At 40.2% G+C, this 27,601-nt stretch overlaps 1 protein-coding gene across 3 annotated transcripts in view; it reads right to left on the bottom strand.

Annotated features, from left to right (window-relative positions):
- ARFGEF3 (ARFGEF family member 3) overlaps nucleotides 1–27,601 on the bottom strand; it is a 151,562-nt gene that overhangs the window by 53,593 nt on the left and 70,368 nt on the right. For 2 of the 3 annotated variants that reach the window (XM_074333628.1, XM_019732729.2), the window contains 6 exons: nucleotides 22,941–22,983; nucleotides 20,648–20,726; nucleotides 13,072–13,176; nucleotides 11,439–11,772; nucleotides 7,334–7,446; nucleotides 5,651–6,564 (listed from right to left, as the gene is read on the bottom strand). In XM_074333628.1, coding sequence (XP_074189729.1) covers nucleotides 5,651–6,564; nucleotides 7,334–7,446; nucleotides 11,439–11,772; nucleotides 13,072–13,176; nucleotides 20,648–20,726; nucleotides 22,941–22,983 — 1,588 coding nt within the window. Of the gene's footprint in view, nucleotides 1–5,650; nucleotides 6,565–7,333; nucleotides 7,447–11,438; nucleotides 11,773–13,071; nucleotides 13,177–20,647; nucleotides 20,727–22,940; nucleotides 22,984–26,917; nucleotides 27,041–27,601 lie in introns of all 3 variants that reach the window. The other variant, XM_019732728.2, reaches the window with a different exon arrangement.

Here is a 27,601-nt window from a genome sequence, read left to right as displayed (position 1 = left end):
AGCCATCTTGGTAAGTGAGGAAGCCTTCAGATGAAAGTCACATTTTCACCAGGGGTAGCGAGGAGCCTGGATCGCCAACCTCAGACTTAATTTAGGAGACAGAAAATGAATCTCTTTCTTCAGTAATCATTTGGGTTTCCTACTATCTGCAAAAAAACCTAATCCTAACTGACAGAGTCAAGATTACATATTAATTTATTTATTTGAGGCTTTTTTCCTGTATTTTACCTTTTGTTCCCTCAATGATATTGAGGTAAATGTGTACTGTCACCTTTTGTGGTGTTTAAATCACAGGGCCCAAACCTGAAACTGGCAACGCGGTACTCAACTTCCTGGCTTTGCATTCAGAAAGCCAGAGCTCCTTCCAGAGACTGGGGTCCGTTCTCAGAAGGTGATGAGAGGAGGGAGTCAGCATCGAGGCAGGGAAGGGAGATTCCTGGCTGGGCAGAGGTCTGAGGTCTGTATCACTCTGCTGCCTGGCAATACGGTGGGGGGAGGGGTTGGCAGGACCCCAGAGGAGAATAGACAATCGTACACAGGGGCTCCTGGTTTTGTCAGAGCATTCCAGGCACCGCACTGGCAGGGAGGTAACAAAATCACTGGACCCCCAGGGAGCCTGGGAAGTGGGACAATGGGGGCTCATTGGCAATATAAGAGGTGAGGGGCTTCCCGTCCAGATCCCAAATAAGCTCCACTTTCTGGTTTTACTCTAGGATGGGGAAGCTAGGCAGGGTGGGGGGTCTGGAATCAGATTTGTTTTAATTGAAAGAAACAGATATTTTTCGCACAACTGAGATTCATACTTGCTACACTATCTTTCGTGAAAATTGGTACTTCGTAAATATCAAACCGCTTGCAATAAGCCTCACATTTGGTCAGTAAGTGAACTCCACTAATCTAAGGAACTGTAGTCTCAAAGCCAAGTGCCCCCCTCCCCTCCATCAACTGCCATGCGAAGCTGGCTCTTGTTTTTAGTCCCCGAGGAGCCACCTTCTGCAGACACCACTTGTTCCCTGCAGGAGCAGGAAGGCATGTGGGCAGCTATCACAGCTCACATCTACTACAATCTTTATAAAACCCGTGTTTGTCTGAAATCGCCCACCATAAGACACTTTAATTGCTTTCAAAGGGAAGGCTCCCTGGAATCCTGTGGAATTAAGTGAGGCTCATTTCAACGGGATGTTAGCTGTCTGAGGACAGGAGTCCCTGAGAAATGCCAGGTAAGTCTGATCTCAGCCAGAAGAGTGGACCCTGGTAACCAGTCAGGGACAAATGCACGATGGGAGACTTTGGCAAAACAAGATTTAAAGCTTTTGATGCCGAATGAGTAAATATCTGGGTTATGACTCAGGAACACTGTGTGTCTTCTCCTTTTCTTCTGCTTTCACTTTTATAACTGTCTCTTGGGTGAACAAAGGAAATCTGCCATCTCCTTCATCTCAGCTGCGTACTAGTCTTTCATCTGGGAGGTGATACTTGCAAGGGAAGGGAGAACACTACGTCAGTCCAGAGGTGAACCCAGGCCAGCATTCAGTGGCTTTGGCTGACCCACACTGATGGTCAGTGTGATCCATTAAACCACAGCGGGAACTGAGGAGAACTGGCCCTATTGGTCGCAGGACCACAGAGGGATCGGTCTGTAATTAGGAAATAGAGACCAACTTCTAATTGGTAAAAGCACCATAGAGGTCACTACAATTAAAAGACAAATGACCAACATAATTATAGACAATCACTAAAAGCTATATGTGGAAACAAACAAAAGATTTTGAAATTTCTTTTCAATGTATTGATTTCTACATGTAAAACTCAATGTCACAGCATATGGGGCCTGATGAAACATTTCATAGACCTTTAAAATTTGAGTAGTTTGCTACATTCATAGGGCCACAGACTGGTCACGTGAAATATTCACTCAAGTTCTGTTTTGCATATACTGTAAGTATTGATCTGAAAGGCACAAAGGCACAAATATGAAAATTTACTTTAGCTTCAAATTTTATAAAAGACTCTGCTAGAAGTATGTTTTCTAATTCTCATAAGAAACAAGGCAGGGCCCTTGGAAGTCAGTCTTGATCACTGTGGCAACTTATTTATCTGCAAAAACTGGGCCATGTTGTTTATAAACATGACGTTATGTGACAACTAAGTTTTAAATATTTAAATGCTGAAACTCCTGCAGCTGAGTTGTTCTCTATGGATAATTTAAAATAGAAGGCCCTGACTATGATTTTACAATTTCTTGATGACTCAAAGCCATCATTACTGCTATCATCATTACTGAGTTGTTCTTGGGGACCAGTGAAGTCTGCTGAACTCTGCCTTGGCACCAGGGACATCAAGGTGGTCAGAGAAGGCTGCCGAGGTCCTTTCCCCATGAATATTTCCAGCTGGGAAGAGGCACAGGCTCAGAGGCTCCACAAAACTCTTTCCAAACGGTAGTGACATTTCCTTCCAATTCAGGCTTCACCTATGACTCCGTAAGCCCATGAACTATTTCACATCTTTAGGAACCAAAGAGCAAGTTCATCAATCTACAGTCAATTGGCTTATTGAGAATGAACTACGCATGTCTTGGCATGCCTAGCACACAGCATAGTGAAGCTTCTCTATAAATGTTGACTTAAGAAGCTGACTTAAGAAGCATTTGTGTGTGTGTGTGTGTGTGTGTGTGTGTGTGTGTGTGTGTAAGAGAGAGAGAAAGCAATATATAGATGATATACTATAGAACTGTACACTTGAAACATATATAATTATATTAACAAATGACACCCCAATAAATATAATAAAAAAGTCAAATTTAATGATGGTATAAAAGATATTAGAAATATAATTTTTTAGAAGAGTATACATCTCCCTAGTTATTCAATAAAACATGAATTTTGTGTGTATGTGTTCCTGCCCACAAATTAAATATTCAAACTTTATTTTTATATCTAACTCCAAAAGAAAACATATTGAGAAAAACGTTGGACTGTCCTGAAAATTGGTATTTTCATGTCTTGAAAAGAATCACAACACAGTTAGGAAAGCTGAGAAGTTACATGCATCTCTTTCCAACCTCTAAGATAAGTCAGAGTTATCTGAGAAGTCCAGAATTAAAAGGTCTGTATCTTCTCTGCTGCTTGCTATAACTTTGGATTACTCTCATATTTTAAAATGTTCTTCTTTAAATATTCCCAGATTAAAGTGTCTTTTTCTGTCCTTTTGACAAAGGACAATCTGGTCAGCTTCCTAAAGATACTTACTGAGCTACTTCTTAACCACACAGGAGTGAGCTCCAACCAAGTTCCAGTAATTGGTCTAGAATTTTTTTGGATATGTGTGTGATGTGTTCTTTGTTGGAAGATCAAAAATTAGTTAGACATGGTTGCAGCTCTCAAGGAGCTGAAAGTATAGAGAAGGGAGGGTGGCTGCATTAACAAAAACTGATAAATGTAGTAAGTGCAATGACAAACACAGGTTTAAGGCTCAGTGGTAGAAGAGCAAGTGGTGATCTTGGCTTTGAACAGTTCTCTGTTGGTCCTCAGGGTTAGTCCTTTTAATCTGAGCACAGGCCCAGGGAGGTCCATCCACCACAGTATTCTGTGGTCAAGAGACCCTTGAATTTCAGGGGAAGCCATAATTGACCACCACCTTGGGGTCAGACAATCATTTATCCTGCCATAAAATGGTTTTTGAACCTATTAATTGCTTTCTTTCTGTACTATTCTGAGATATTAGGAATATAAGTATATCTATCTATCTATCTATCTATCTATCTATCTATCTATCTATCTATCTATCTATCTATCTACCTATCTATCTATCCCCAGTTCCTGCCACAGAGTTCCTAAACCTTTATAATTTCCTAAGTGAGAAGAATACTAGGAGTGTCTCTTGTTCTAATGTTTGTCTTTGACCTCATCTCTGACACAGGACTCCTAAAATCCTTGTAAATTCCTAAGTGATAACAAGACTAGGAACATCTTCTGTTCTAATGAGGTAACTCTGGGTGCACTCATGTATGACTTCCAGATGGAGGCTGGTCACTGAAAGACCATGATTAGAAACTTGGACTTTTCAGCGCCACACCCCTCCACACATCCTCCAGAGAGGGGAGAAAGGCTAGAAATTGAGTTAATCATTGATCATGCCTCCATAAAATCCCAACAGTAGTGGGTTTGAGGAGTTTCCAGGCTGGTAAACACATCCATATACCAGGAGGGTGGCCACACCCCAACTCCATGGGGATAGAAGCTCATGTGCTTGGGACACTCTCGGGCCTGGCCCTATGTATCTGTTCATCTGGCTGTCCATGTGTACCCTCTGTCATATCCTTTGATAAACTGGTAAACCTAAGTAAGTGTTTCCCTGAGTTCTGTGAGTCACTCTAGCAAATTAACCTCAATTGAACCTGAGGAAGGGGTCATGGAAACCTCCAGTACATAGTCAGTGAGAAGCACAGGTAACAAGCTGGGCTTGCCAGTGGCATCTGAAGTAGGGGTAGGGCAGCCTTGTGGGCCTGAGCCCTTACCTTTGAGACCTGAGACTATCTCCAGGTAAATAGTAAACTGGACACCCAGCTGTGTTAGAGACCCTTGCTGTTATGGGGAAAAACCTCCACAGTTTGGTGACCAGAAGTATCAGAAGTGAAGTATTTTCTGTGACTAGCAGAGACACAGAAGAAAGAAACACATAGTAGGAAAGAATTGGATTTTTCCTACATAGAAAGGAAAAAGCCGCATTTTCCCTTTATAAATACCTTTTAAGAAAATTCTCTTTAAAAACCATTACTCACTGTGTGAGATGCTACTTCCCTGTACTCTTTTTCTTCCCCCACCCAAACCCGAGGTGGCTATCTTCTGTCCTCACGCAAACTAGCGTAACTAGTAGGCCTGGGTCACAACATCCACATTCGACAGACAGGAAGGGGCTGAGATTGGGGAATGTGATGTGACCAACTACACCGGGGTATCACACAGTTTGGAAATTCAGGGGAATTCAGAATCTATTGGGAGGGCAGCCTGGATCTCATTCAAAATAGTCTGCATATTCATGAACCAAAAGTGTGCTGCTCTATGATTTTAGACAGCAACCTATAGAAGCAAATTAAAAATTCAGTGTTTTGAGAATCACAGGTTGTCATTTTGTTTCAGTCAGCAGCAGTTTTCTAAAATGCATCTACCTCTTACCCTTTACTCCACACCATATACATTTATCAGCTTCATAATATAGAGGGTGCCAAAACAATGTACACACATTTTAAGAAAGGAAAAACTATTAAAATTGTAATAATATGTACAGATAACAAAAGAAGAATACAAGTCACGTTTGACTTCTGCAATTACAAGAGGCGCTCAAAGTGGTTACCATCAGCGTCCAGACACTTCTGATTATGGCGAACTACTGTTTGAACAACACTGACCAAAGTGTCTACTTGTATACATTTTTTTGGCACTCTTGGTATATTCCAGCCATCAATTGCCTACAACTCAAAGAAATCACCATCAAAAAGTCTTACATTCCTTTGCTCTCTTTAAATATAAGAAACCCAAAGATTGATTAAGATGCTTTGAGCACTTCAAAGAAGCCCATTAAGTCATTGCCCATTAAGGCAAAGTGCTCTGAATATTTTTGCTGACTGTATGGCAACACATTGTTTACCAACCTGAGCAGAAGGTAGATGCAAAATTCTGGAGGGCCAAGTCCACGTCTTCTACACTGGGCAGGGCCAGGAGGTGAGGAAGGAGGCTCTCGAGGGACTGCACAAACAGCCTGGCGCTGTGCTGGTCAGCTTCCTGGTTCTTCAATAGTTTTAGAGACAGAGCAGCAGTTCGCAGGGACCTGTGGCCCAGGCAATCCCGAGGGGTCTGCTCTTCATCAGCAAGGGAACAGTTGTCCGACCCAATGTCTGACACATCAGACCTCCCCGAGTCCTTTTCTGCTGCCATTGAGTACTGATCGCAGGAATCAAATTCCGTCCTAGAAAGGTCCTGGTCATCTACGCTAAAATTGCTCTCACTATATCTAGATCCGTAGGACCTCATCCTGCAGTCCACTGACAGGAAGTTAGTTATATCAGGGTAAGCAACTGTGTGGCTTCTTTGAACAACATCTGGTTGGTCCACCGCTTCCGGTTCTGACACTTTGCTCAGCAGCGTCTCCTTGCTCTCCTGGATGGCTGGGGATTTGAGGCCATTCTTGTGGTTTTCCGCGTGGTCCTCAGGTGTAGTCTGACCCAGCTCTCCCTCCAAAGTGGTCTGGCCTGTGTCCGTGGTCACACTAATGCTGATGTCAGGGCTCCTCTCGTTCCCTGACTCCCACGGCGTGTGTTCAGAGGACAGGACTCGCCGCTGCCAGCGGAAGTCAGCCTCGTTGATCTCCATGGAGTCTCGGCTCGACTCAGCCCCATCCTTCAGCTCCTCAAGGCGCAGAAGCAGTAGCTGGACCTGACTTTCACTCAAGCCCTTGCCCTGGCTGAGCTCGTCTAAGGCCCCGAGCAAGGTGCAGACGCAGGACACGGCAGCATAGCAAGCTCCAATGCCACCCTTGATGCATGCTTCGGTCATGCCATCCATGATGCTACAAGTGTGCAAAGGAGGAAATGACATCAATACTTGAGACACTGAAAAATGCTCCAAAATGAACAAGAACTGTTAGATTGGTGAACAGTAGAGTACTCAAAACAGATATCCTAATTTACCTGAAATTAAATGGTCTGGGCAAAAAGTAAATGAAACAAACACGCCCAAGCTGGCAGAGGAAAATCTCCAGCTAAAGTGACTCACCTTGAATCACACTCTCAGGATTGGCTGGTTTTTCTGGGTATAACAAAATTCCAGATGGGAATTCAAAATCCTTACAAGGACAGTCAATGGGTAATCTCATCTTTGTATTCAGTTTTCAAACAGAAAATAGTTATAATGGCTATGATTATGATAATGTGGACACTGTCTATTAAATGAACATATTCCCAAACTGATGCACGTGACTGCAACTTTTCCAAATCAGATATTGTTTTCTGCAGGGGGAAGCAGGGGGTCCATGTAAAGGAATCCTATAGCTACTTTAATTCAATAAGCTTTTCCTTAAAATAACCCCAATGAATAATTTCTGTACATTTCATTTTGTACACTGGGTTTTATTGAAGGCAATATGAAAATATAGAAAGTCATATGATTATAATAAATTGGGATAAGACTTCTCATATGGCTTGTGGGTACATTATTAAACAGTCACATTTCATATAGCGTAGATTCATAGAATTTCAGGGATTTGGGAACAAGTTAGTAGTATTCAGAGAAGCAGTCTTTGCTAAGCACCACAGACCGAAAAGGGAAATGTATCATACAGTTTGAGAAGATCCAGATGAGACTTTCTTTTTGAAATAGATCTTTTTCTGGATTCGGATTCAGTGGAGCTGGGTCCTGCCAAATCGCAGAGACGCTGTGGGCTCCCAAGTAGCTATGAGAAGAAGGGAAAACAAAAAAACAAAAAACAAAAAAAAAAAACCAGAAAAGTGAGTATCATAAAAAAGCACAAGGTTTTAAAACTGTGAGATCAAATAAACATGTACTTTCTCTACTGAGTGATACAGTCTAAGGAGAAACAACTGTTTGGAACTGAAATCTTAATAAAACTGGCTTAGGTGTTCTTGACATAGAACACACACTGTGGACCAGCTCAGACAAGAAAATCCTCTGAGGGACTGTTTCAAAAATGTTTATAGTACAGAACTAGAAAGCACTTGCATCTATGTTCTTCAGTCAGACTGGCCTGTAACTTAACTTTCCTATACTCTCTAGGTTTTATCTTGCTATCCAAGTTGCCTAGCTTTAAAAACTGGGTTGAGAAGTAGTCCCTCTTTCTATTATCTGGAAAAGTTCATGTATTAGTAGAATTACCCGTCCTTTGAATGTTGATATAACTTGTTTCTAAAGCTTTATGAGGTCAGTAATTTTTTTTAATAGAAAGATTTTAACTACTGATTCAATTTCTTTAAAGATTATGGGACTAGATCGTCAATATCTTCCTGAGCCAACTTCTTAAAGGTTGTGTTATTTCCTAGGGAATTTATCAATTTTATCTGAGTTTTCAAATTTACTGGCCTAAAGTTGTCTTCTTTAATTTATTTAATGCTTACAACATCTACAGTTATATGCATTTTTTCATTCTTATTTTTGTTTGTTTTTATCTATTCTGGAATTTTTCGATTGCTTTTGCCAAGAGTTTTTGAATTTTCTTAGTCCTGGTATTTTCACTATATTGATCCACTATACTATGTTTGCTTTTCATCACATTACTTTCTACTTTTATCCTTATTTTTCCCTCTTTTCTACTGTCTTTGAATTTAATCTGCTCTTCTTCCAACTACCTAAGTTGGAGAATAAGAACTTTAATTGTAGGCTATTTTTTAATATAAGCAATTGAAGCTATAAGTATCCTATGCACTGCTTTGGTTGTATCCTACAAATATTCATGTATAGAATTTTCATAATTATTCAGTTCTAACTAATTTTTATTTCAATATGGTAGAAGTCTTTATGGAGAATTTCAATTTGAGGCTAAATTAATTTGAGAAGAGACTGGTTAAGTAAGTGTATTTAAACAAACATCCTATCCCTATGTCCACTATTTTCAAAATGAATTACATTCACAGGAAAAGGTATATTAAATAGAAAATGTTATATCTTAAGGGGCACTTTTCTTCCCTCTTCCCATATTATTCCTTTCTTATCCCAGATATTTGGAACTTATGCTCTCCTGGAGGCACAGAAATGAAGGTTCCACTTTTCTCTCCACATTCTATTTCTTTGACATTGAAACATTCTCTCTCTCTCCCTCTTCCTCTCCCCCCCCACCCCCCCCCACCCCCCCACTGCCTGGCCTACTACATCCTAGTGAAGTGGCTATGCCTATGGGCCTCTAGCTCTCCCATCTCTGGCTAGAAGGTTAAGTACATGTTAGGGGGAGCGGAGGGGGAAATATCACTTTCTTTTGGGATCCCTTGCATGCTCTAACTTTACCAGTAATAAATTTGATGATATTATTTCAATTCCCATATTAACCTGTGTTTATTTCTCAGCTGTTTCCGAGTCTGGAGGGAAAAGGTGCTAAGTGATTAGGCTTCTGAAAAACTCTCAACAAATACTTAAAGAGAGGCAAGGTATGTTTGATGTCTGCTTCTTCAGGTGGAACTGAGGGATATGGTATCAGTGCTTGGGGTGTAACAGGTCTGGTAAAGATTAGGAATTCCTTCTAAAGCTGATCCATGGGAGAGAGAAAAGGAAGAGCAAGTGTATTTTTTGATTACTATTCATTTTTGGGAAAGTGGAAATATACTTTGACAGACAAAATGTTTTGTATGTGTTCGATTAATAGGTACATGGTGTATATGGCAGAGTCACAAATTAAAGAGAACAGGGACATAACACACCAAGCGTTCAAACTCTAAAGGCTAAACAAACATCCTGGGTGCCCAGTGGTTTTGTATGAATAAACGCAGCATATTTTGGTTTCTAGGTTACCAGTTTTCCCAAAGTATTGGTGCTGTCACCGTAAGTGGAGGCACTGCTTTTCAGAACAATCTGGCCCATGTTAGTCTGCTCTGTTCATGGGGCAGCGTTGCCTGGACGTGTTACTCATGTGCTAGTGTCTAATTCCAGGCTTTTCCTGCAACATAACATTGGGAAGCTAGAATGTCTATGAAAAGGGGGGGAAGCATAACTAATGTCCTTTGCAGTAGTAAAGAAGTTAATACTTAAAATACATTTAGACACCTACATACCCCTTATGCAAAGTATTTATTTAACATTCAGGTCTCAAGTGGCTCTATTGTGGGCAGCAAACCTGTCAACTCCGAGGGGGAAAGAAAGGTTGCTGCTGCTTACAAAATACCCTCTTTGCAGATAGTCCATCTTCAGGTCCATCAGTCAAAATTTATTAAACATTTATTGTGATTCAGGCACTGGACGGCTAGATACCAGGGGAAACACACAAAAGCAACATGTACAAAAATATATTTTAGGAGACGAGAAGTTTGTCCCACATTGTACTGTGAAACAATCAGTGTGATGCCACATCTGCTCAATCACTAAATGGTGGAATGGGATTTTAAAAGAAAAATTTGTGGTCTGAGGAAGCAGAGCCGTAAAGAAGGAGGATTTTGACAGCAATTAGGCAGCTGTACTTAGAACACCTGGGCTCACATTTTAACTCTACTAATGACAAGAACATGGGGCAAGTAACAACTTCTCATGGGGCCTCAGTTCTTCATCTGGAAACTGGGCACAACATTAGCTTCCTAAGACAGATGGTAAATAAGCTAATGTGAGGGGCCAGCAGCATCCAGCCTATTGTAATCAACCACTCAGCTCTCTCACGTGGAGTGGCCAATGGGAACGGGCGGTGGAGTTTGAATAGAGTGGGAACCGACCAAAGCAGAGTCAATCAGATGGGATAAGAGTGATCCTGGGAACTGATAGGAAATGAGAATGATGACAGAAGTGTCTGGAAAGTGGGCAGAGTAATTCAGACTTGATGGGAGAGGCAGTAAGGAGCCAAGTGGTGATTTAGTCCAGAAAGACAAAAGGAAGGAAACAGGCAAGAGACAAAGAAACGAGCTAGAATTGGTACGCCACTCTGGGCAGGAGGTAACCAGGAGCAGCTATTTTCAGCTTCCATATGTTTTGTTTTTCTCTTCCTTAGGGTGGCAATAAGTGCACCAAGTATTTGTTTAGACTTCATACTTAACAAAGTAGTTGATGGCATTTTGAACTTGCAACCCTTGGAATATTACTATGTACAGATGAAAAAATTCTAAGTTCACAAATACAACAATGTTGCTCACTTTTCTTTTGGTTATTTAAGAGAAAGCAGAGGAATCCTTGTTTGAAATGCCTTCAAAATAACTCCAGTTCCTCCTTAAAACCATTAAGGAGCACACTGGGATGGCTATTATAAGCTGAACAACCTTTACATTCTCTCTGGAGTCATGGCGTCAGGGAGATGTGAGGCCTAAAAAGGGACGGGGCAAAGGGCTTCCTTTTACTAATCACGGATTAGTAATGCTCTTTTTTGGATAATGTACAACCTGAGTATAAAATCATTTTGAAATCCAGTTTTGGCAAAGATGAATAAACACATATATCTGCACAAACAGCACATCAGAGAGCAGAATGAAACCTCAGCCTGGAGCCCGGTCTGATACATGCAGCTTCAACTATCAAACGGCTTTGCATCAGTGAGCACTTATCACCTCTCCTGACCCCAGCTCCCAGCACCTGCACACACAAACCCCCAACCCTAACAGTACTGTTTGTCTGTTACTGGATAACATGAGCTAGCAATTAAGTTTCAGCAGGTGACTGACAAATATTATCTGCCTGCTTCCTGTGTGCAAAACACTGCTCAGACCCCCTGGGCAAGCACGGTGGCATTCTTCAGCGCCTCCCTACCTCTTTCATGACTTTGATGGCTTCCACCCGGTGCTGGGGTGGTGGATAGAGCAACATGCGGTGATAGAGGGACTGGAGCACGGGCTTCATGGAGTCCACTGACCCCACTAGCCTGACCAGCTCGGCTGCAATGTAATAGATAGTCCGAGCCACAGGCCCACTTAGAGCTGGCGCCGTGGAGGAACAGCCCGAGCCCCGGCCGTGGTCAGAAACTCCTGGAGACACAGAGTCTGACTCCATGCTGGTACTTGTGCTGCTGCTGTGAGCAGAGGTGATGGTTTTGTCGAGAATTGGATTCCCCAGGATTACGATGAGAGCAGGGCAAAGGTTCTTCCTGGGAAGTGATGGGAAGAAAAATAAATTTCACTGCAAGCCAAATGTGAATACCATCCTAAGGGAAGATACCAGATGGACACAAATAATTAGAGTCGGGTTCTTTATTGCTTCTTCTTTTGGCTATGTCCTGCCCCAATTTTTCATGTCTCTCCATCACTTCTGGGTATATGAATAAAATATGTTTTCGCATAAGTCAAGCTAACGTTAACTAAATAATATATCAACAGAAGTATTAAGAAACCATCTTACATGAAGAAAGGGACTCAAAATGCTAACTGACTCAGTTATAAAGTTTCATTTTACTATAAATAACAAAATTATTTGTACTTCTCATTAGAGAAGTTACTTAAAATTCTGACACACATCCTGACACAGATCATTCATCTTCCTCCCTCTGGATAAGCCCAGGAATGCAGAGCAACTAGCTGGCTGCCTGCGGGCCCTGTCACTTGTGTGAATCTCTGACTATGCCTAAGTGACTCGTATTCAGGTTGAGATGGAGAATGCACCAAGGTAAGGCTAAGAATAGCGTTCCATAGCTCTAGCCCCACCCCTACCCCCCACACAACTTTCTGGTGCTTTTAGAACAACTTTCTGGTTCTTTTCTTGTATGCTTTTAGAACATACTAATAACCTCGAAAATAATCTCCTCATTTCTGAGTCTTACGAGCCTAGGATGTAAACAAACAGCGAGAGGGCCTTGGAGGTCTATTTTGTTAGAAGAATGATCTGTATTTTTGTCTGGTGCATGTAAGTAAAGCAACTTCCCTACTTTCCCTCTAAAACATTTGTTTTTTTATTATTACTTTCAGGTGTACGAGTACAAAACAACACAGTGATTAGACATTTACACACCCCAAAAGTGATAACCCCAGCAAGTCTAGCCGTCTAACATACACAGCTATTATAATACCATTGACTATGTTCCCTATGCTGTTCTTCACATCCTGTGAGTACAGTTGACATTCAATATTATTTTATATTAGTTTCAGGTACATGGCTCAGTGTTAGACATTTATATAATCTATGAAGTGATCCTCCCGTAAGTCTAGTACCCACCTGGCACCATACGTAGTTCTTACAATATTATTGACTCTATTCCCTGTACTGTATTTCACATCCCTGTGACTGTTTTGTGACCACCAATTTGTACTGCCTAATCCCTTCACCTTTCTCACCCTCTAAAACATTCACACACGGATGAAACCACTGGTAGCCCATGGATGCTGTGGGAAGGGACCCAAGGCCACAGCTAGAAGGAGGGACTGGCATCGCGGGCATGAGGACGAGCACTCACCAGATCAGGTCGGTGAAGCCTCTGTGCAGGTGCATGGAGGAGGAGGAACTGCTGAGCACGGACAGAATGCACTCCAGGTACAGCAGCTGCAGCTGCTGATTGTCACTGCAGGAGAACGGACCAGTTCACAAACGCATACAAAATACAGGCACCATTACAGAGGGGATGTGCGGAAATCACTTGGAAAAATATTAGGCATTACAGAAGTATTCATTTTGGTGGGGGATTGTTAGTGTTGTGGGTTGCATTGTTGCTCCCCCTCCCCCACCACCACCATCCCTTCCTGGTGAAGGGATTAGGGAAGTCCTACTTAACCCGCTACCTCAGAACGTGACCTTATTTGGAGATAGGGTCTTTACACAGGAAATTGAGTTCAAGTCGGGTCAAGAGGGTGGGTTCCAATCCAATATAACTGGTGTTCTTATCAAATGGGGAAATTTGGACAGAGATACACAGAGGGAAGATAAGGTGAAGGCACACAGGGAGAAGGTGGATATCTACAATCCAAGAAGGAGGCTTGGATAAATCCTGGCCTCTGCGCTGAGAAGGAACCAACTCCACTGATACCGTGATCTTAGACTTCCAGCCTCCAGAACTGTGAGACAATACATTCCCATTTTTTAAGCCATCCAGTTTGTGGTATTTTGTTACAATAGCCTGAGCAAACTAATAGAGTAGTTAGGGTGACTTTTTCTTTTTTTTAAATTAATGAAGTTGAGTTTTTAGAACAATTTTAGATTTACGGAAAAACTGAGCATGGAACAAAGATACCATACTTTACCCACCCTTACACGTGGTTTATCCTGTTATTAACATCTTACATTAGTATAGCACATTTGCTACCATTAATGAACAAATATTGATATGTTATTCCTAACTGAACTCCACAATTTATTCCAGAAATGTTAATTCTTAATATGTTCAATTGTCTAAATCTTCCAAAACACCAGTTACCATATTATCTTTTAAATGGTCACTGCTTTACTAACTTGCCTTTGACTTTTCTTATTTTTGAGGACAACATGGTTTTTCAATGTGCAAATTATTTTTTCATAATTACTATTATGGGATTAGCCAATAGAGCCAGATTAAAAACACAGACAACTTTATGGGGTACACATTCTTATAGCCAGAAGATTCCTACCTAACCACCAGAAAGTATTAAAATCCAGGTGGGTGTCAAGTGATAGATAGGAGTACAGAAGAATTTATGTTCAAGGACACATTTACTACAAGTATATAATAAATACTTTTAAGAGAATTCATTCAGAAATCCTATATGGAAAGGAAATATTCAGGTAAAGGAGAAACTTGCTTTTAAAAATAATTTTTGGTCGTGTCTCTTTTCTCCTAAAGTAAATAAATGCCCAAAGGAAGCTTAGAGTCCCTAACAGTTTGAATAACTCCCAGGAGAAGGGGGTGAAAGGGAGGGGAAGGGCCAGTGACAGGTAGATGAGAAACTGAAGGAGACAGGAAGGAAGAAAATACTAGACTGTCCCGAAGTCCAGACGGTTCCATCCACACAACTGCCAAGCTGAGAAAGGCTGTGTAGTTGTAAGACAAAGGATCATAAGACAGGGGGCTGGGGTCCCCTCATTTAAGTGCTGTGTTAAATACCTTGGTGACATGACTCTGTAAAATTGACGTTAAGCTCTAAAACCTGTTGGCAAGCTACAGCAAGCGACAGCCTGAAGGCAAAGTCCTACCCATGGCCTGTGAACTAAAGAAGATTTTTACATTTTTAAAGGGTTTTAAAACAAACAAACAACAACCAACAACAAAACAAAATGAACAGGGGACAGAAACAGTATGTGGCACTTTATAGAAAAAGTTTGCTGACTGAGACTCTACAACGCTCTCCCTTGTTCAGACAGCACTGTGCAATGACGAAAACAATGCCATTATTTTGAAAAAGGGAATTCCACTTCTATTTAGATGTGCTCTATAACATCTCTGAGGGTGGAAGGAGAGATGGGTAAAGGCTGAATCTCCGCAAAAATTATTTTGCCAAGAGGAAGATGGTGGCTGGAGGAAGAGTAAGGAAGGCAAGACATAATTAGCCACTCTTGGGCCAGGTAAGGACTTTACGTTTCTAACCTCTAACAGCCACGGGCTTCCCTGCACTTTAAACAAGACATAGTTCCTGACTGAAATCAGCACAGTCTTTAGTCTCATGCGACTAGAGAGATAAACAACTACATAAGACACTGTGTAGGAAGTGCTATAAATGAATAATTTAACACAAGGTTCTATGAAGCACATAGCAGTGGCATCGAACCTTCCGCAGAAAGGTCCAGAAAGAATTTCCAAAGGAAATGGCATCTCAGTAGAGACCTAAAGTTCAAGTACGAGCCTTGCACGGAGGCTTTGGGGAGGGTGTGTGTGCAGAACATGGGTGGGGGGATGGTGTGTGGTTGGAGCACAGAGTGTGGGGATGTCATCGGCAGGAGGTGGGGCTGCAGAGGTGGGCAGGGGCCAGATCAGGAAGGGCCTTGTCAGGACTTGATTCTGCAAGTACAAGAGCGACATGAGCAGATTTGTATTTCAGAACGATCATTCTGGATGCTGTAGAAATGAACAGACTGGAGCGGGCAAAATAGAAGGGCCACAACATCAATTATAAGCCACATTTTGAAAAATCAGTTCTGAAACAACTGTCTTTGCTATAATCCCAGGCTAGTCTTTCTGACTCATTAAGAAAAATAACTATTAAGTGCCCCAATTCAAAAATGCCTGTTTATCTCTAAAACTATCAATCTAGCATCACAAAACTAAAACAACCATAGGCAGTAAAAATTCTCAGTTTCTGAAATCACTGGAAATAAACCCATAGAAAAGCTATGAACAGTCAAAGCATCAGACTCAATGACAGGGAGAATGCATTGCCAAGGTAACTGGCCCAGGAGTCTCCTTGGAGATGGAATGTGGCAGCTTCTGTGGGTTGCAGCAGTCTGGAAAAAACCGTGATGCTCACGGCCTTACATGAGTCATGTCTTTAGAGGAGCTGTTTGAAATCTAAGCACCTTCCACACATGCCTCTCACTAGACACATGTATGCATGTGCACAGTGTGTGTTTCGTATTGGTCTGACTGTAGACAGACAAATATGTGGGATGCACAGGCAGCAAGGGGCCTACAAACCAGGCAACACTTTCAAAACACACTAGGGAAAAATCTGCAAACTTTGTGAGTCATTTTGCCTGGTCTTTTGTTTGAGCATTTCATGGCTGGCAGATTGAGTATCTGCTGGTCTCATCTGCTGCTCATCTCTGAACTTCTTCCCAGGCACATGATCCATGGAGAACAACTCTCGTGAGTGGACCAGTGGACTGTGAGGGCTCAGCAGCTGCCCATACTAGCAAGGCAACTGTGCAGGCAATCGGGCAGCATGTGTGGGATCTGCGGAGTTCTTGGAATTTTGTTTTATCATTAGCCATTTTGACTTTGCTTCTCTTAGAAACAGCTGGAATCTAGTTAGAATAAGGAGGCAGGGAGTGAAGTAATTGTGTAAGCAGTGGAATGGAACACATGATATAAACACTCAGCTTTGCCTCATTGATTCTAAGACACTTTGGTATAGTTTCCTCTCTGACATTCTGTGCTCAGAGGCAAGGGGAGAGGGCAGTGGGAGACCAATAGGTAGAGAATGAATAAAAATATCTAAGTCCAATTATCCTTCTAAAAATTCTTGGATTTAAACAGCGTTATGTAACTCAAGTTGCCTAAATACAGAGGTCTATTAATACCATATCTTTGGGGCATCTAAGTTATTCTGAGTACCTGAATACATTTTCTGGATCCTCCTGAGAGACTGAACATATCATGAATATATATCCTTACAGAGCTAAACCCCTATGAGGTATTTGAGCCTTGATTTTGGAAATGGTTGTTGAGGGAAGGTACTGACCATGGTGTGATTTCATAGGAAGAAGATATTTAGAAGGTAGGACAGGTATCAAGTTTAACTAACAGGAATAAAAGGAGTTAAGGTAATAAAATCAGAAGAAATTGTAAAAGGTGTGAAAATGTAACAAGGAGAATTAACAGAACCACCAGAGTGAGAGCAGCCAAGAGCACAGTACTGACTAGATGGACTTAAGGATCTCCTGTTTAGTTATACTAAGCATGCTGCACCCCCAGTCTCTTTAGCAATAGAACCCCCAACTTAGGGTAATGGAATTGTGATGGGAAAGACCACATTCAAATAAGGTGAACAGTATGCAGAGGCAGAATTACGATCGGAGAACTGCACTGAAAAACCAAGCAAGATGATAAGAATCCTATACAAACTATTAAGCTGTATATAACAATATCCCTAAAGTATCTTTGATCCAATGTCCAATGGGAAATACTAGAAAAACATATACATATCACACGAGTTATTTTCCCCATTGAAAGCCTACTCTCAAGTCATATGGTTCAGAAATGTTTTCATTTTTTTTAGTGACTGATAGAAATTCGTAACCTTTAGTTTCTAATCTGTATATGTGCACATTTGCAATGAATGTTTATGCAATGTATTTTCCTAACAATCTAGTCAAATTTCTTATGTAAGAAGCTCAATGTTCCTAACTGCATCGTAAACTAGAATTAGCACTGACAACTCTGAAAGTAAACAAACCATTTTGGAGCTAATACATATCAAATTGTTATTATATGCTAGGCACTGTGCAGTTAAAAAATTCCACTTATACCAGTACTTCTTAGAAGATATCAATACCAAATGTCTATCATAATTACAATAGGCATAACCTTGGACTGTCCCAGGTAAACCAGGTCATATGGTCACTCTACAGATGGGGGGTCCCTGTAGCTGATGTTAGAGACACCTAGGTTTTAAAGAACTATGAACTTAAAGCCCTGCTGGACCTAGCTGAAGACTCTTTCCCGACCAATCGTGTAAAACAACAAAAGTTTAAAACAATGGTACATTGTAAACCTATCATTTATAGACCTATAGACTCATTCTGACTTACCCAGATGGCTAGTTTTTAATTATTAATGGCATAACTACCATGCGCTCCCCAACTTTTCTAGGACTTAAAAACTTTGATTTTTCCTTTAGTAAACCACACACACACACACACACACACGTTTAGCTTATTGGTTTTCTCTTGCCTGCAAAATAGTAAACATAGCCTTTATGTTTTTCAGAGGTTTGGTGATCTTTGTTTTATCCCTTAATAATGCTAAGATCTGAGGGGATGGCGGGGGTGGGGAGAGGGGGAGAAGCAGCCTTGACAGCTGCTAATTACCTAAGCTATCAGCTAGCTATGGTGTCCTACTGGTGAACATAAACCATTTCACAGAATGTTACTACCACAAAAGGACCCTCCACAATGGTGATGGAACAAGAGGAGAGCCAATCAACAATCACATCTGAACAGAGATTTAAAAAAATTCTGTACAACCACAAAAATGACCAAATATCATCCTCCCCTGTGAATGGCTCCTGCTGCTTCGCCAATAACTCTATTTCCCATCTGTTCCTCCATCGGCCAAACAAAAACTAAGATGCCCGATGCTAGGATTGTGCCCACTTTCTGAGAGCACCCAATCCTTGGTCAAATCCTCACTTCTTTAACCCACCCTGTACCCCCTACATCAGGCTCAAATCCTATAACGACCCCTCCTACCACTCTTTTACTGGATGCCCCAGGGCTCTCCACAGTGTACAGACTCCTTCACTATAACAAGTCTGTCTGTTATGTTCAGGTGTTCCTGGGGATCTTTGGCTATTGGTCTTTTAAGTGAATTTGGTCTTTTACGTGAATTATCTCATTTGATCCTTACAAAAACTTAATATATTTTATATTACTAATATTATATTATATAAAACATTATTATATTAAAATATGTTCTTTCATAGGATACATAAGCTTAGGGTGGTTGAGATCTTTGCCCAAAGTCTGTAAGGGGCAGAACGGGTTTTACGCAACTAATCCAACAAAAATAATGCCGTGAGACAAGAGTGATTGACAGCACACATGATTATATCCTAGGAGAAAACAAGCCAATCAGAAAGATATTCCAGCTCTGATATAACAGCTGGCTCTGCTCTGACGGAGAGGAACTGGGCAGGGGTGGGCAGGAGTCGGCACTAGAAGAGATCTAAACCCTGGTCATGGATGGGTAGAGTGAATACTTACCCTAGCCAGGACACTGAGTGAAGGAGGGTGATTATAATCATACACAACAGACATAACCTGGGACTGTCTCAAGAAAAGCAGGTCACACAGGGACCCCATAGGTGGGGTCATTGTAGTTGGTATTAGAGCCCTGAGGTTGGGATAACAATCGAAGTTCTAGCCCTACTGCTCCAAACCTCCATGGTCAGAAAAGATGGGGACCTGAGCAGAGGAAAGGAGGAGCCATTTATATCCCTCCTGAGGGAAAATGATGCCCAGACCTGAGGCCTGTCTAGGGCCCCGGGGTGGGAGCAGCTTGAGGCTGGGAGATGGGAAGTTAAGTGCAATTTCTTTTTGGTTTATACTCCTTACACATTAAATAGGTCTCTTCATTTTTTAAATGCCTGATGGGAGCAGAGCTTAATTTGGTCAAAATATGTAGGTGACCTAGAGGAACAATGGATAAACTAATATAGAAGCCACTTGGCAACAACTTTTAAGAGTAATTCTAAGCTTAGCTTAAAAACAATCCTGAGTTTATAGAAAAAATAACAAAACCTAACAACAATAAAAACAACTTTCTGGAATATTCTCAGCAATGTGAGAGATCTCATTCCCATTTGTAACTAGACTACTTCTCCCAGCTGATTACAGCATATAAAATTCTACAAATAAAAGTTTTCTGAATTATCAAATGTTCTAGTTACCAGTAAACAATAATGTGTCTTTTATAACTCAAAGAGAACTTCAGAATCCTATTGTGTTGCAGAATTTTGCAACGAACTACATATGTAGCTGGAAGAGACTTTTCATCTCATCTTGGAAAGTTTGGCCCTTTGATCATTTGGCTTTATGATAGATGCACAAGTTATCTTATTAACTTACTGCATAGAGAGTTGGAGCGGCGACATCACCTAAATGAACTAATATCACTGATTAAAGGGGCATGCAAAAAATGACTAGCATATAAAAGTCAGAGTAACGTGTTCTTTTTAATGATATGCATGTGAGCTCAGAGGCTCAGAGAATGTTAGAAGAAATAGAAAAAGACCACACAGTCCAAGTCTGCCATTCAACAGAGGAGGAAGGTGCGATAGTTCATGAGAAGACTCAGTTAAGAGTCACACAGCTGGGACATGTCTGGGTTAGGACGAGTCCTTATCCACTACCTCTTAGCCAACATGATTTCCATTGAGCTCCATGCTTGAGGGACTAACTCTTATTTGCAAGGTATTGTTTTACCATCAGAAAATTATATCCTTCAGTAATGATACTGGGTAATGTGGGCTTGATCAAGGTCAATGAATATATTTCTCAGACTGATAGGCGAATACCACTAGGAGGAACCATTGTCCCTATACTCTGCAATTTCAAGCAATGCTATAGTCAAAAGGTACTTCAGAAATACACCACTGGCGACTGAGGGCAGCAGTTTTGAAGGCACTTACTTGATGGTAGCTTGTAGTTTCTCACACAGAACAGTAAGCACAGACACAAGGTCATCACAGAGGGCCTCTACTGTCAACCCTTCAAACAGAGGAGGTTACAGGCATTAGACATGGGCAGGTGGCACTGGAAGCTCCCTCAATAGTCCTTCCCATCCTCCATTTTCGATGTCGTTAGGATGATTTTCATATGCTGAGCCTTCCTCAGGCCACCACAATGATCACAGAAAGGAATTAAATATAATAATTCCTTTCTAAAGTAAAACACTCAAAAGATAGTTCAGAAAGAAAATAATAGATTGTTTCACACTTAATGAAAGGAACTTTGGTTAGTTTAAGAAACAACACAATTGACAATGATTTTCTCAATATTTAGGCCAGTAGACTATATGTGTGTCCCTTATTCTGACCTCTTGATTTTCTGGGTATTCTGAGCAGACTTGAGCTATATCCCAAATAAATAAAATATGGCAGCATGGAAGAAAGGTGTGCTTTTCAAACAAGGAAACTAGAGAAATAGGGCAGAACAACTTGGTCACCATCTTTACCCCCTTTAACTATTTGCCCAGTATCCTTAGGGCACATAGTCTTACTGGAGCAACAGCAATTTCAGGAAAAATCAAAAGTTCCCTCCAAACATGTTCGTGTCCAGAAAGCAACGACACTCCCACAGAAGCATTGGAGTGTACTGGAAAAAGGCTGAAATTTGGAATCTGTTCAAGCACTGGTCCACAACTTTCTGATCCCATGAGTTTGGGTAAGCTTCTGTTTTCCCTTTGGCAAAATGAGATAAATAACACCAATTTCACAGAATTTTGGGCCCAGTGAAGTAATAAGTAGAAGCATTTGTTTTTTTCTAAATAATAAAAACCTATAAAGATCTATACAAATGTGGCTAAGTATTTGATGATGTATAAATGAGTGAATGACCACGAGGTCAAGGAAGATGGAGAAAAAATGGCAAGAGTGTAAGATAAATAAAAGTAAATTAAAAAGTGTAAAAAAATAAATAAAAGTAAACTTGGAAGAGGGCAGGGGAAAGAGAAATGGCTGATTCTAAGAATTTATGATCTTAAATGCAGGAAAAAAATTGAGCAATGGTAATGTACAATAAAACATAGTTTCAAATAAATAAAACCCATAAGTAGTCCTCAAACTCAATTTTAGATAAATTTTAAATGAGTCCACCCATTTTTTTTTACTAACATATGTTTTTCAAAGATGTGTCTTTGACCAAGAGGACTTTGACCTCCCTCTGGTTTATAAAATCATTCTATATTAAAGTGAAGACTTTATGGGAACTGCAACTGCTAAAAGAGAGGAAAAGACAGGAGGAAAATGTTGGGACAAATCATTGGGAGCTTCATAAGGAGAAAAGAAGTTACAGCACTTTCTGGCCCACAGCCCAAGAACGTAGCAAGATGTGACTAAAATATCACACTCAAACAATGCTTTAGGAAATAACTTAAAGTATTTCTCTTTGTCATTTCTTTCATTTACTCATTTTCTCCTAATTGCGGCTATTTAGCTGCTTCATTCTCTGCCTTTCTTTCCCACTTTTTCATCTTTTCTCTACTCCAGCCCCGTTTCCATATTATTAACTGGTAAAAAAAAACAAAGAAAAGCAGATTTTTCCATTATTTTTTAAATTACTGAATAAAATCTGAAAAACTTACATTTCAATTTTTTAACCAGATAATTTGAATTTTCCATACCACTTTCAGAAAACAATAATACCATTTTTTTTTTAAAAGTCAAACTGCTTGTCAATTATACGTGGACCTCTATTTTTTCTTTTCCTGTGGGTCAGAATCAAAGTTCCTTACCTTGGTTTCTATCCTTTTTCAAGATTCCCTGGGAGATGACTCATTTTTCATATCAAAAAGTTGGTGCTTCATAAACATACTTTGGGTGTCACAGCACTTTATATCAATCAGGTTTCTGCAACCTTCTATCCAATTCTCATTTTAACAATTGATAAACCTGACTTCATGAAGAATGAAGTAACCAAAAGAAGGAAAAAAACAGCCTCCAACAGGAAGCTCTATAAGGAGTTAATTTCCCTAGCACAGTTGGAACAGGAATAGGTGTGGCTGGTGTAAAGAGCTTAGGAACAGAAGGAACACAACAGCTGGTTAAAGCCACAAAGTAAGGCGAAGCTGAGCAGAAGCTCCAAGGCAAGCGGTGAACTACGCTGAGAGCACCTACTCATCTCTACATCCCCAACACCATGCCCCCCAGGAGGCATTCTTCTACCCACTTTTTAAACTGAACTAGCAAAAGTCAAATCCAATACCTTGATTCCTGAATTCCTGTGGGACATCCGGGTTTTCAATTATCTAGCAAGAGAGACACACACAGGACAATTAGGAGATTCAGGCAAGAAAATTCCTGACTCTAAGACAATGGTAAATTCTAGGAAACAAAATGTCATTCTGAGTGTTTGGAGCTCAGATAACTCACCTTAGCTCACCCTCCAGATCTTGATAGCGTTTCATTACTCATGGTATTTATGAAAAGACTATATGGTATCTGGAACTGAGTTTATCAGTTCCAAAAATAATTCATTCAAGAGTCCACCATCTTCCCAGGAGTTTAGGCCTCGTGGTGTAGTTTATGATTCCAGGGTGCTGAGCTATGACTTGGGGCAATACCTACCTAAACATGTGAGTTAACCCTTTGCATAGATAACAATTTGTCCCAGGTCACAGACTATACTCTGACTGGCACCTAATGAATACAAACTCTTAGTCATAAAAGGATCAGGTCTCTGGATTTCAAAATACAGGTCCAAAGATGACTGCTGGTCAGAAGCACCAGCTTCCTATGGGGAGCATAGGAAGCATATTAACTTTCAACTGTCTGACCAGACCCACCACTCTAAGTGGTCGCTTGGTACCTCCAGAACACTCAAGGTAGAGAAATAACGCTGAGAGAAGAAAGAACGGGAAGGGAAAGATATTTTCTAATAGTTAGACTTACTTCCCACTCCAGGGAGAATTCAGTGACTACTGAGCAGAGAATAGGAAGGAGGCTCTTCAGTCTGCCTACCTCTTAGCATGGGAAGTAACAAGAGGGCATTTTCATGCTAATCAACTATCAGACATACATGAGTTGTGATAAAAAAATACAGAGAATGCTGCTGCTGAGTGCCATCCAGCTGAAAAGCAGGGATCTTCAATACCTGAAGCAGCATATTGAACCCTAGTAACAGTGTGTGACAGGTTTCAATTTGTTTGGGGCCGTCAGTTGGGTGTGAGCTACACTTGAGAGAAGGTGTGTTTTAAAGTGTGCTGTAAAGCATGGATCATAAACAATGCATTAACACGAAATGGGCAAATGGTTACAACCTCCATCATGACAATGCTCCATGTCACACATTGCTTCTGGTATGGCAATTTCTGTCAAATAAAAACATTATGGTATGTCTTCATCCACTTTATGCACCCAATCTGGCACTGTGCAACTTCTGGCTCTTCTCCAAAGTCAAAATGACCACGAAAGGCAAATGTTTTTAATCAATTCAGGACATCAAGGCAGCCACGACAGTGCAACTAAAGACACTCATGAAAGAGAACATCCAGAACTGCTTCAGAAAGTGACATGAATGATGGAATAAGTGTGTTCAAAGCGAGAGGGAGTATTTTGAGGGGGGTTAATGGCAATGTGTCTTTTACTGTCATAATTTTTTTTTTTAATTTAAACATTCACTGTATTTTTTTATCACACCTCATGAATCATCCCATGGTACTGTTCTTGTTTTTCTACACTTGTTATAGGCACATTATTTTTACCATTCTCTGTTCATCAATTTGCAAGCTCAGCTGCTTCCACGGCGACATTCTTTGTGAAATGCTATGTCAGTGTCTACAGCTCAACACAGGGCAAAATACAAGTTTAGAACAACATTTTCTGGAGGAAATACACCTGAATCATTTTTAAGGACAGGAGAACCACCACTACCTACCCACCCCTCAATATGTACATAGAGCATTTTTTCTTTTGGAAATGAGTAAATCACAATTTAGCAATGGCTTTTGTCATTTAAATAATTCAATAATAAAGCTTGAATAGTAACTGAGGTTTTTGAAGCATACAAAATCAAATTGCATAAATTGTACTGGGAGTAGGGATGAAGTGGGAATAGACATTAGGTTAAAAATATATTTCAGGCTAAAGCTTTTGCATTCTCGATTTATCGTCTTTCCATTGTATTTAAGTTGTCCTGATTCTGAGATAGCCTGTGAGGTCTTCCAACTGATTGGCCATGCTACACACCACACACATCTTCCCCAGGTAATGCTAAGTGTCCCATGGGAACTCTCTCTCTCTCTCCTTAGAGGCAAACTCACCATTCCTATGGACCATTCCTCTTTAATAGCTTTTTAAAAATAACCATTCTTAGGTGGCAAAACTTATGTCTCTCTCTAGTAGACATCACGAATGCTCCAAATATTATACTGAGAATAGTGTTTTTCTGGGACATGGAGCTATCGTTAGGGACCGTATGAATAACGGAAAGGAAATAACAGGAACTGCTAATTTTCTACCTAATTTGGGATCTTGCCTCCAGTTGAGGTGAGTCCAAATAAATTGTCACTGATGAACAAGACCAGAAGGCTGATTAGCCACGTAGTATACAGGACAAGGATAGATGACCCTTCAGTTTTACCTAGACTTCTGCAACTATGCCTTGGTACCATTCTTACAAAAGAGCAACATGAGCTGAAAGGCTGAGTCATTTTTCTTGACACCTAACATTCTCCTACTTAAAATTTAAAAAATAGGATTAAATGACTAATATAATGGAAATCACTTTGAAACTTCAAAGTTTTATTTAAATGTTTCATCTTAAAACATTAAATTATTATTAGTATTATAGTATCTCATCATATTGTCATTTAGCCAGGATGGAATGTGACTAGGTTTATAGAAGGATTCTTGACATCTTAGGTTTATTTCCATTAAAAATACTTTTTTCTTTTAATATGTTCTCTATTTTTAGATTTGAATTTCTTTTAAACTAATATTGTTACACCGCCATATTAAAAATGCTAGCATAAATGAAATAATTTTAACAAAGAGTAAGCTAATGTAATAAAAATATCTCAAATTAAAACCATTACTTTTTTAATAGAAAGTTGGGCTTTGGATACAGCAAACACAAAAGAAAAAAAATCAGTATTTGTTTTTTCTGATTAGTGTTGCTTTTTTCAACACTGACTGCCAGAGCTCATATTAATAACTCAGCCTGGGAGTCAGTTAGGAGACCAGGGGTTTAGTTCTGGCTCTTTCACTGATAATCTCATTAATTTTAGATTTCAATTTTATCCCTCTGAGTTTCATCTTCCTCATTTGTTTTCTGAGCAATAAAAGAATTTAACCAGATAATCTCAAAGGTTCCACTTAACTCCATGACTTTCTCAAAATTAGATAATTGAAGTTAAACATTAGAAATATTTGAAGTTAAACACAAAATCTTAATTTCTGTAAAATCAATTTCTGAAAAATTTCAGACTGCCATTGAGATTCTGTACTCTAAAACAATAACTAATGAAGTGTTCATTTCCGAATACTTCTTGCAGACTTTAAAGAATTTTCAACTGAATTATTACAGAGGTAGATTTTTTGAAAAACACCAATTTTGAAGAGGAACCGTCTCCTCATTACCATTTCCAAATGATAATGTATACAAGAAGCCAATTACATTTACTTTTTTCCCCAGGATCGTTCATTTTAGATAATCTGTTCAAGTTTAGAGCAAAAAGCTCCAGTAGGCTTAGATGACAGAAAGAAGACAAATCCAGCTTTCCTCAGGTTAAGGAGACCTTCTGCCACAACCTTTTAGTTAACAAGGAGAAACACATATGCCAAACTTCAAAGCATGTAATTAACTGCTATTAATTTTGTATTTACTTCTGGTCTTTGTTAATAAGTCACAATACATTAGTATAAAAATTTCCAACCTGACAAGTTTTAAAAAAATGATTTTTAAAAAGTGAATTTTAAAATAATGACTAAAAACTTGACAGAAACAGTAAGGGAAAACAACTCTCAAAGCTTTGGAGGGAAACGAGCAAACACATATTCAAAGAGCTTAATTTATATAAGTAAGTGTTCTTCCAAACCAAGCCAGCCCTTCCTATTGTTTCGGTAGGGAGCAGCCCTGGCAGGGGTGGGGGTGGAGGGCATGTAGGATGTGGGACACACAGCATGCAGTTACACAGAGACATGGGCAAGACTCTGATGAAATGTGGGTACCACAAGGCTCACCGTATTCTCCTGCCTTTGACGTAACTGTAAAGTCAAGTCACTCAGCATCTGACTGAGAGTTGCCCGCACAGCAGTGTTTATACTACGCTGGTGACAGCTACATGTGTATGTCTCAATGCACACCTGGTAAAGAAATAAGAGCAACATACACGCTCTGTAGACATCAGTTCATTACCAACATGCTTTGGAATTAAGTGGAGAGGATATTAAACCCCTCTTATATAGAAAGTCAGCCTGATTTAGGACTAGTTATCAATGGGTTCTACAAATATTTAAACTCCCTGGGAACTTGTTTTTAAACATTTGTTTTCAAGCTTGAAATTTCCAAAAAGATTATCACTCTTAGGAGCTTATTCTTCTGAGCATCACAGGAGAATACAACTTAGTGATTTTCAGATATGCCAAGTAATTATATCTAGAATGAACTTTGGTGGCTGGGAATTAATGAGAAAAGCTCCCTCGACAGCACAATAGGAACAGATTTATTAACTCCTGAGTTATGAAGTGTGGGGAAAGCATTAATGAAACCCTTTCTCCTGTTCTATAAACAAGTTTGACCTTGGATTAACTCTGTCTTGCTGTGTTCTGCTGGAAACTTGATAACGGTGGACGTCAGCTGTGTTACTAGGCAGCGTGGCTTCTGGTAAAATGTCCCTGGATTACTAAGCTGCATCTGAATTGGGA

This window comes from Rhinolophus sinicus, linkage group LG05, assembly GCF_036562045.2.
Source record: "Rhinolophus sinicus isolate RSC01 linkage group LG05, ASM3656204v1, whole genome shotgun sequence".
NCBI lineage: Eukaryota > Metazoa > Chordata > Mammalia > Chiroptera > Rhinolophidae > Rhinolophus > Rhinolophus sinicus.
This window is presented reverse-complemented; position numbering and strand designations above follow the sequence as displayed.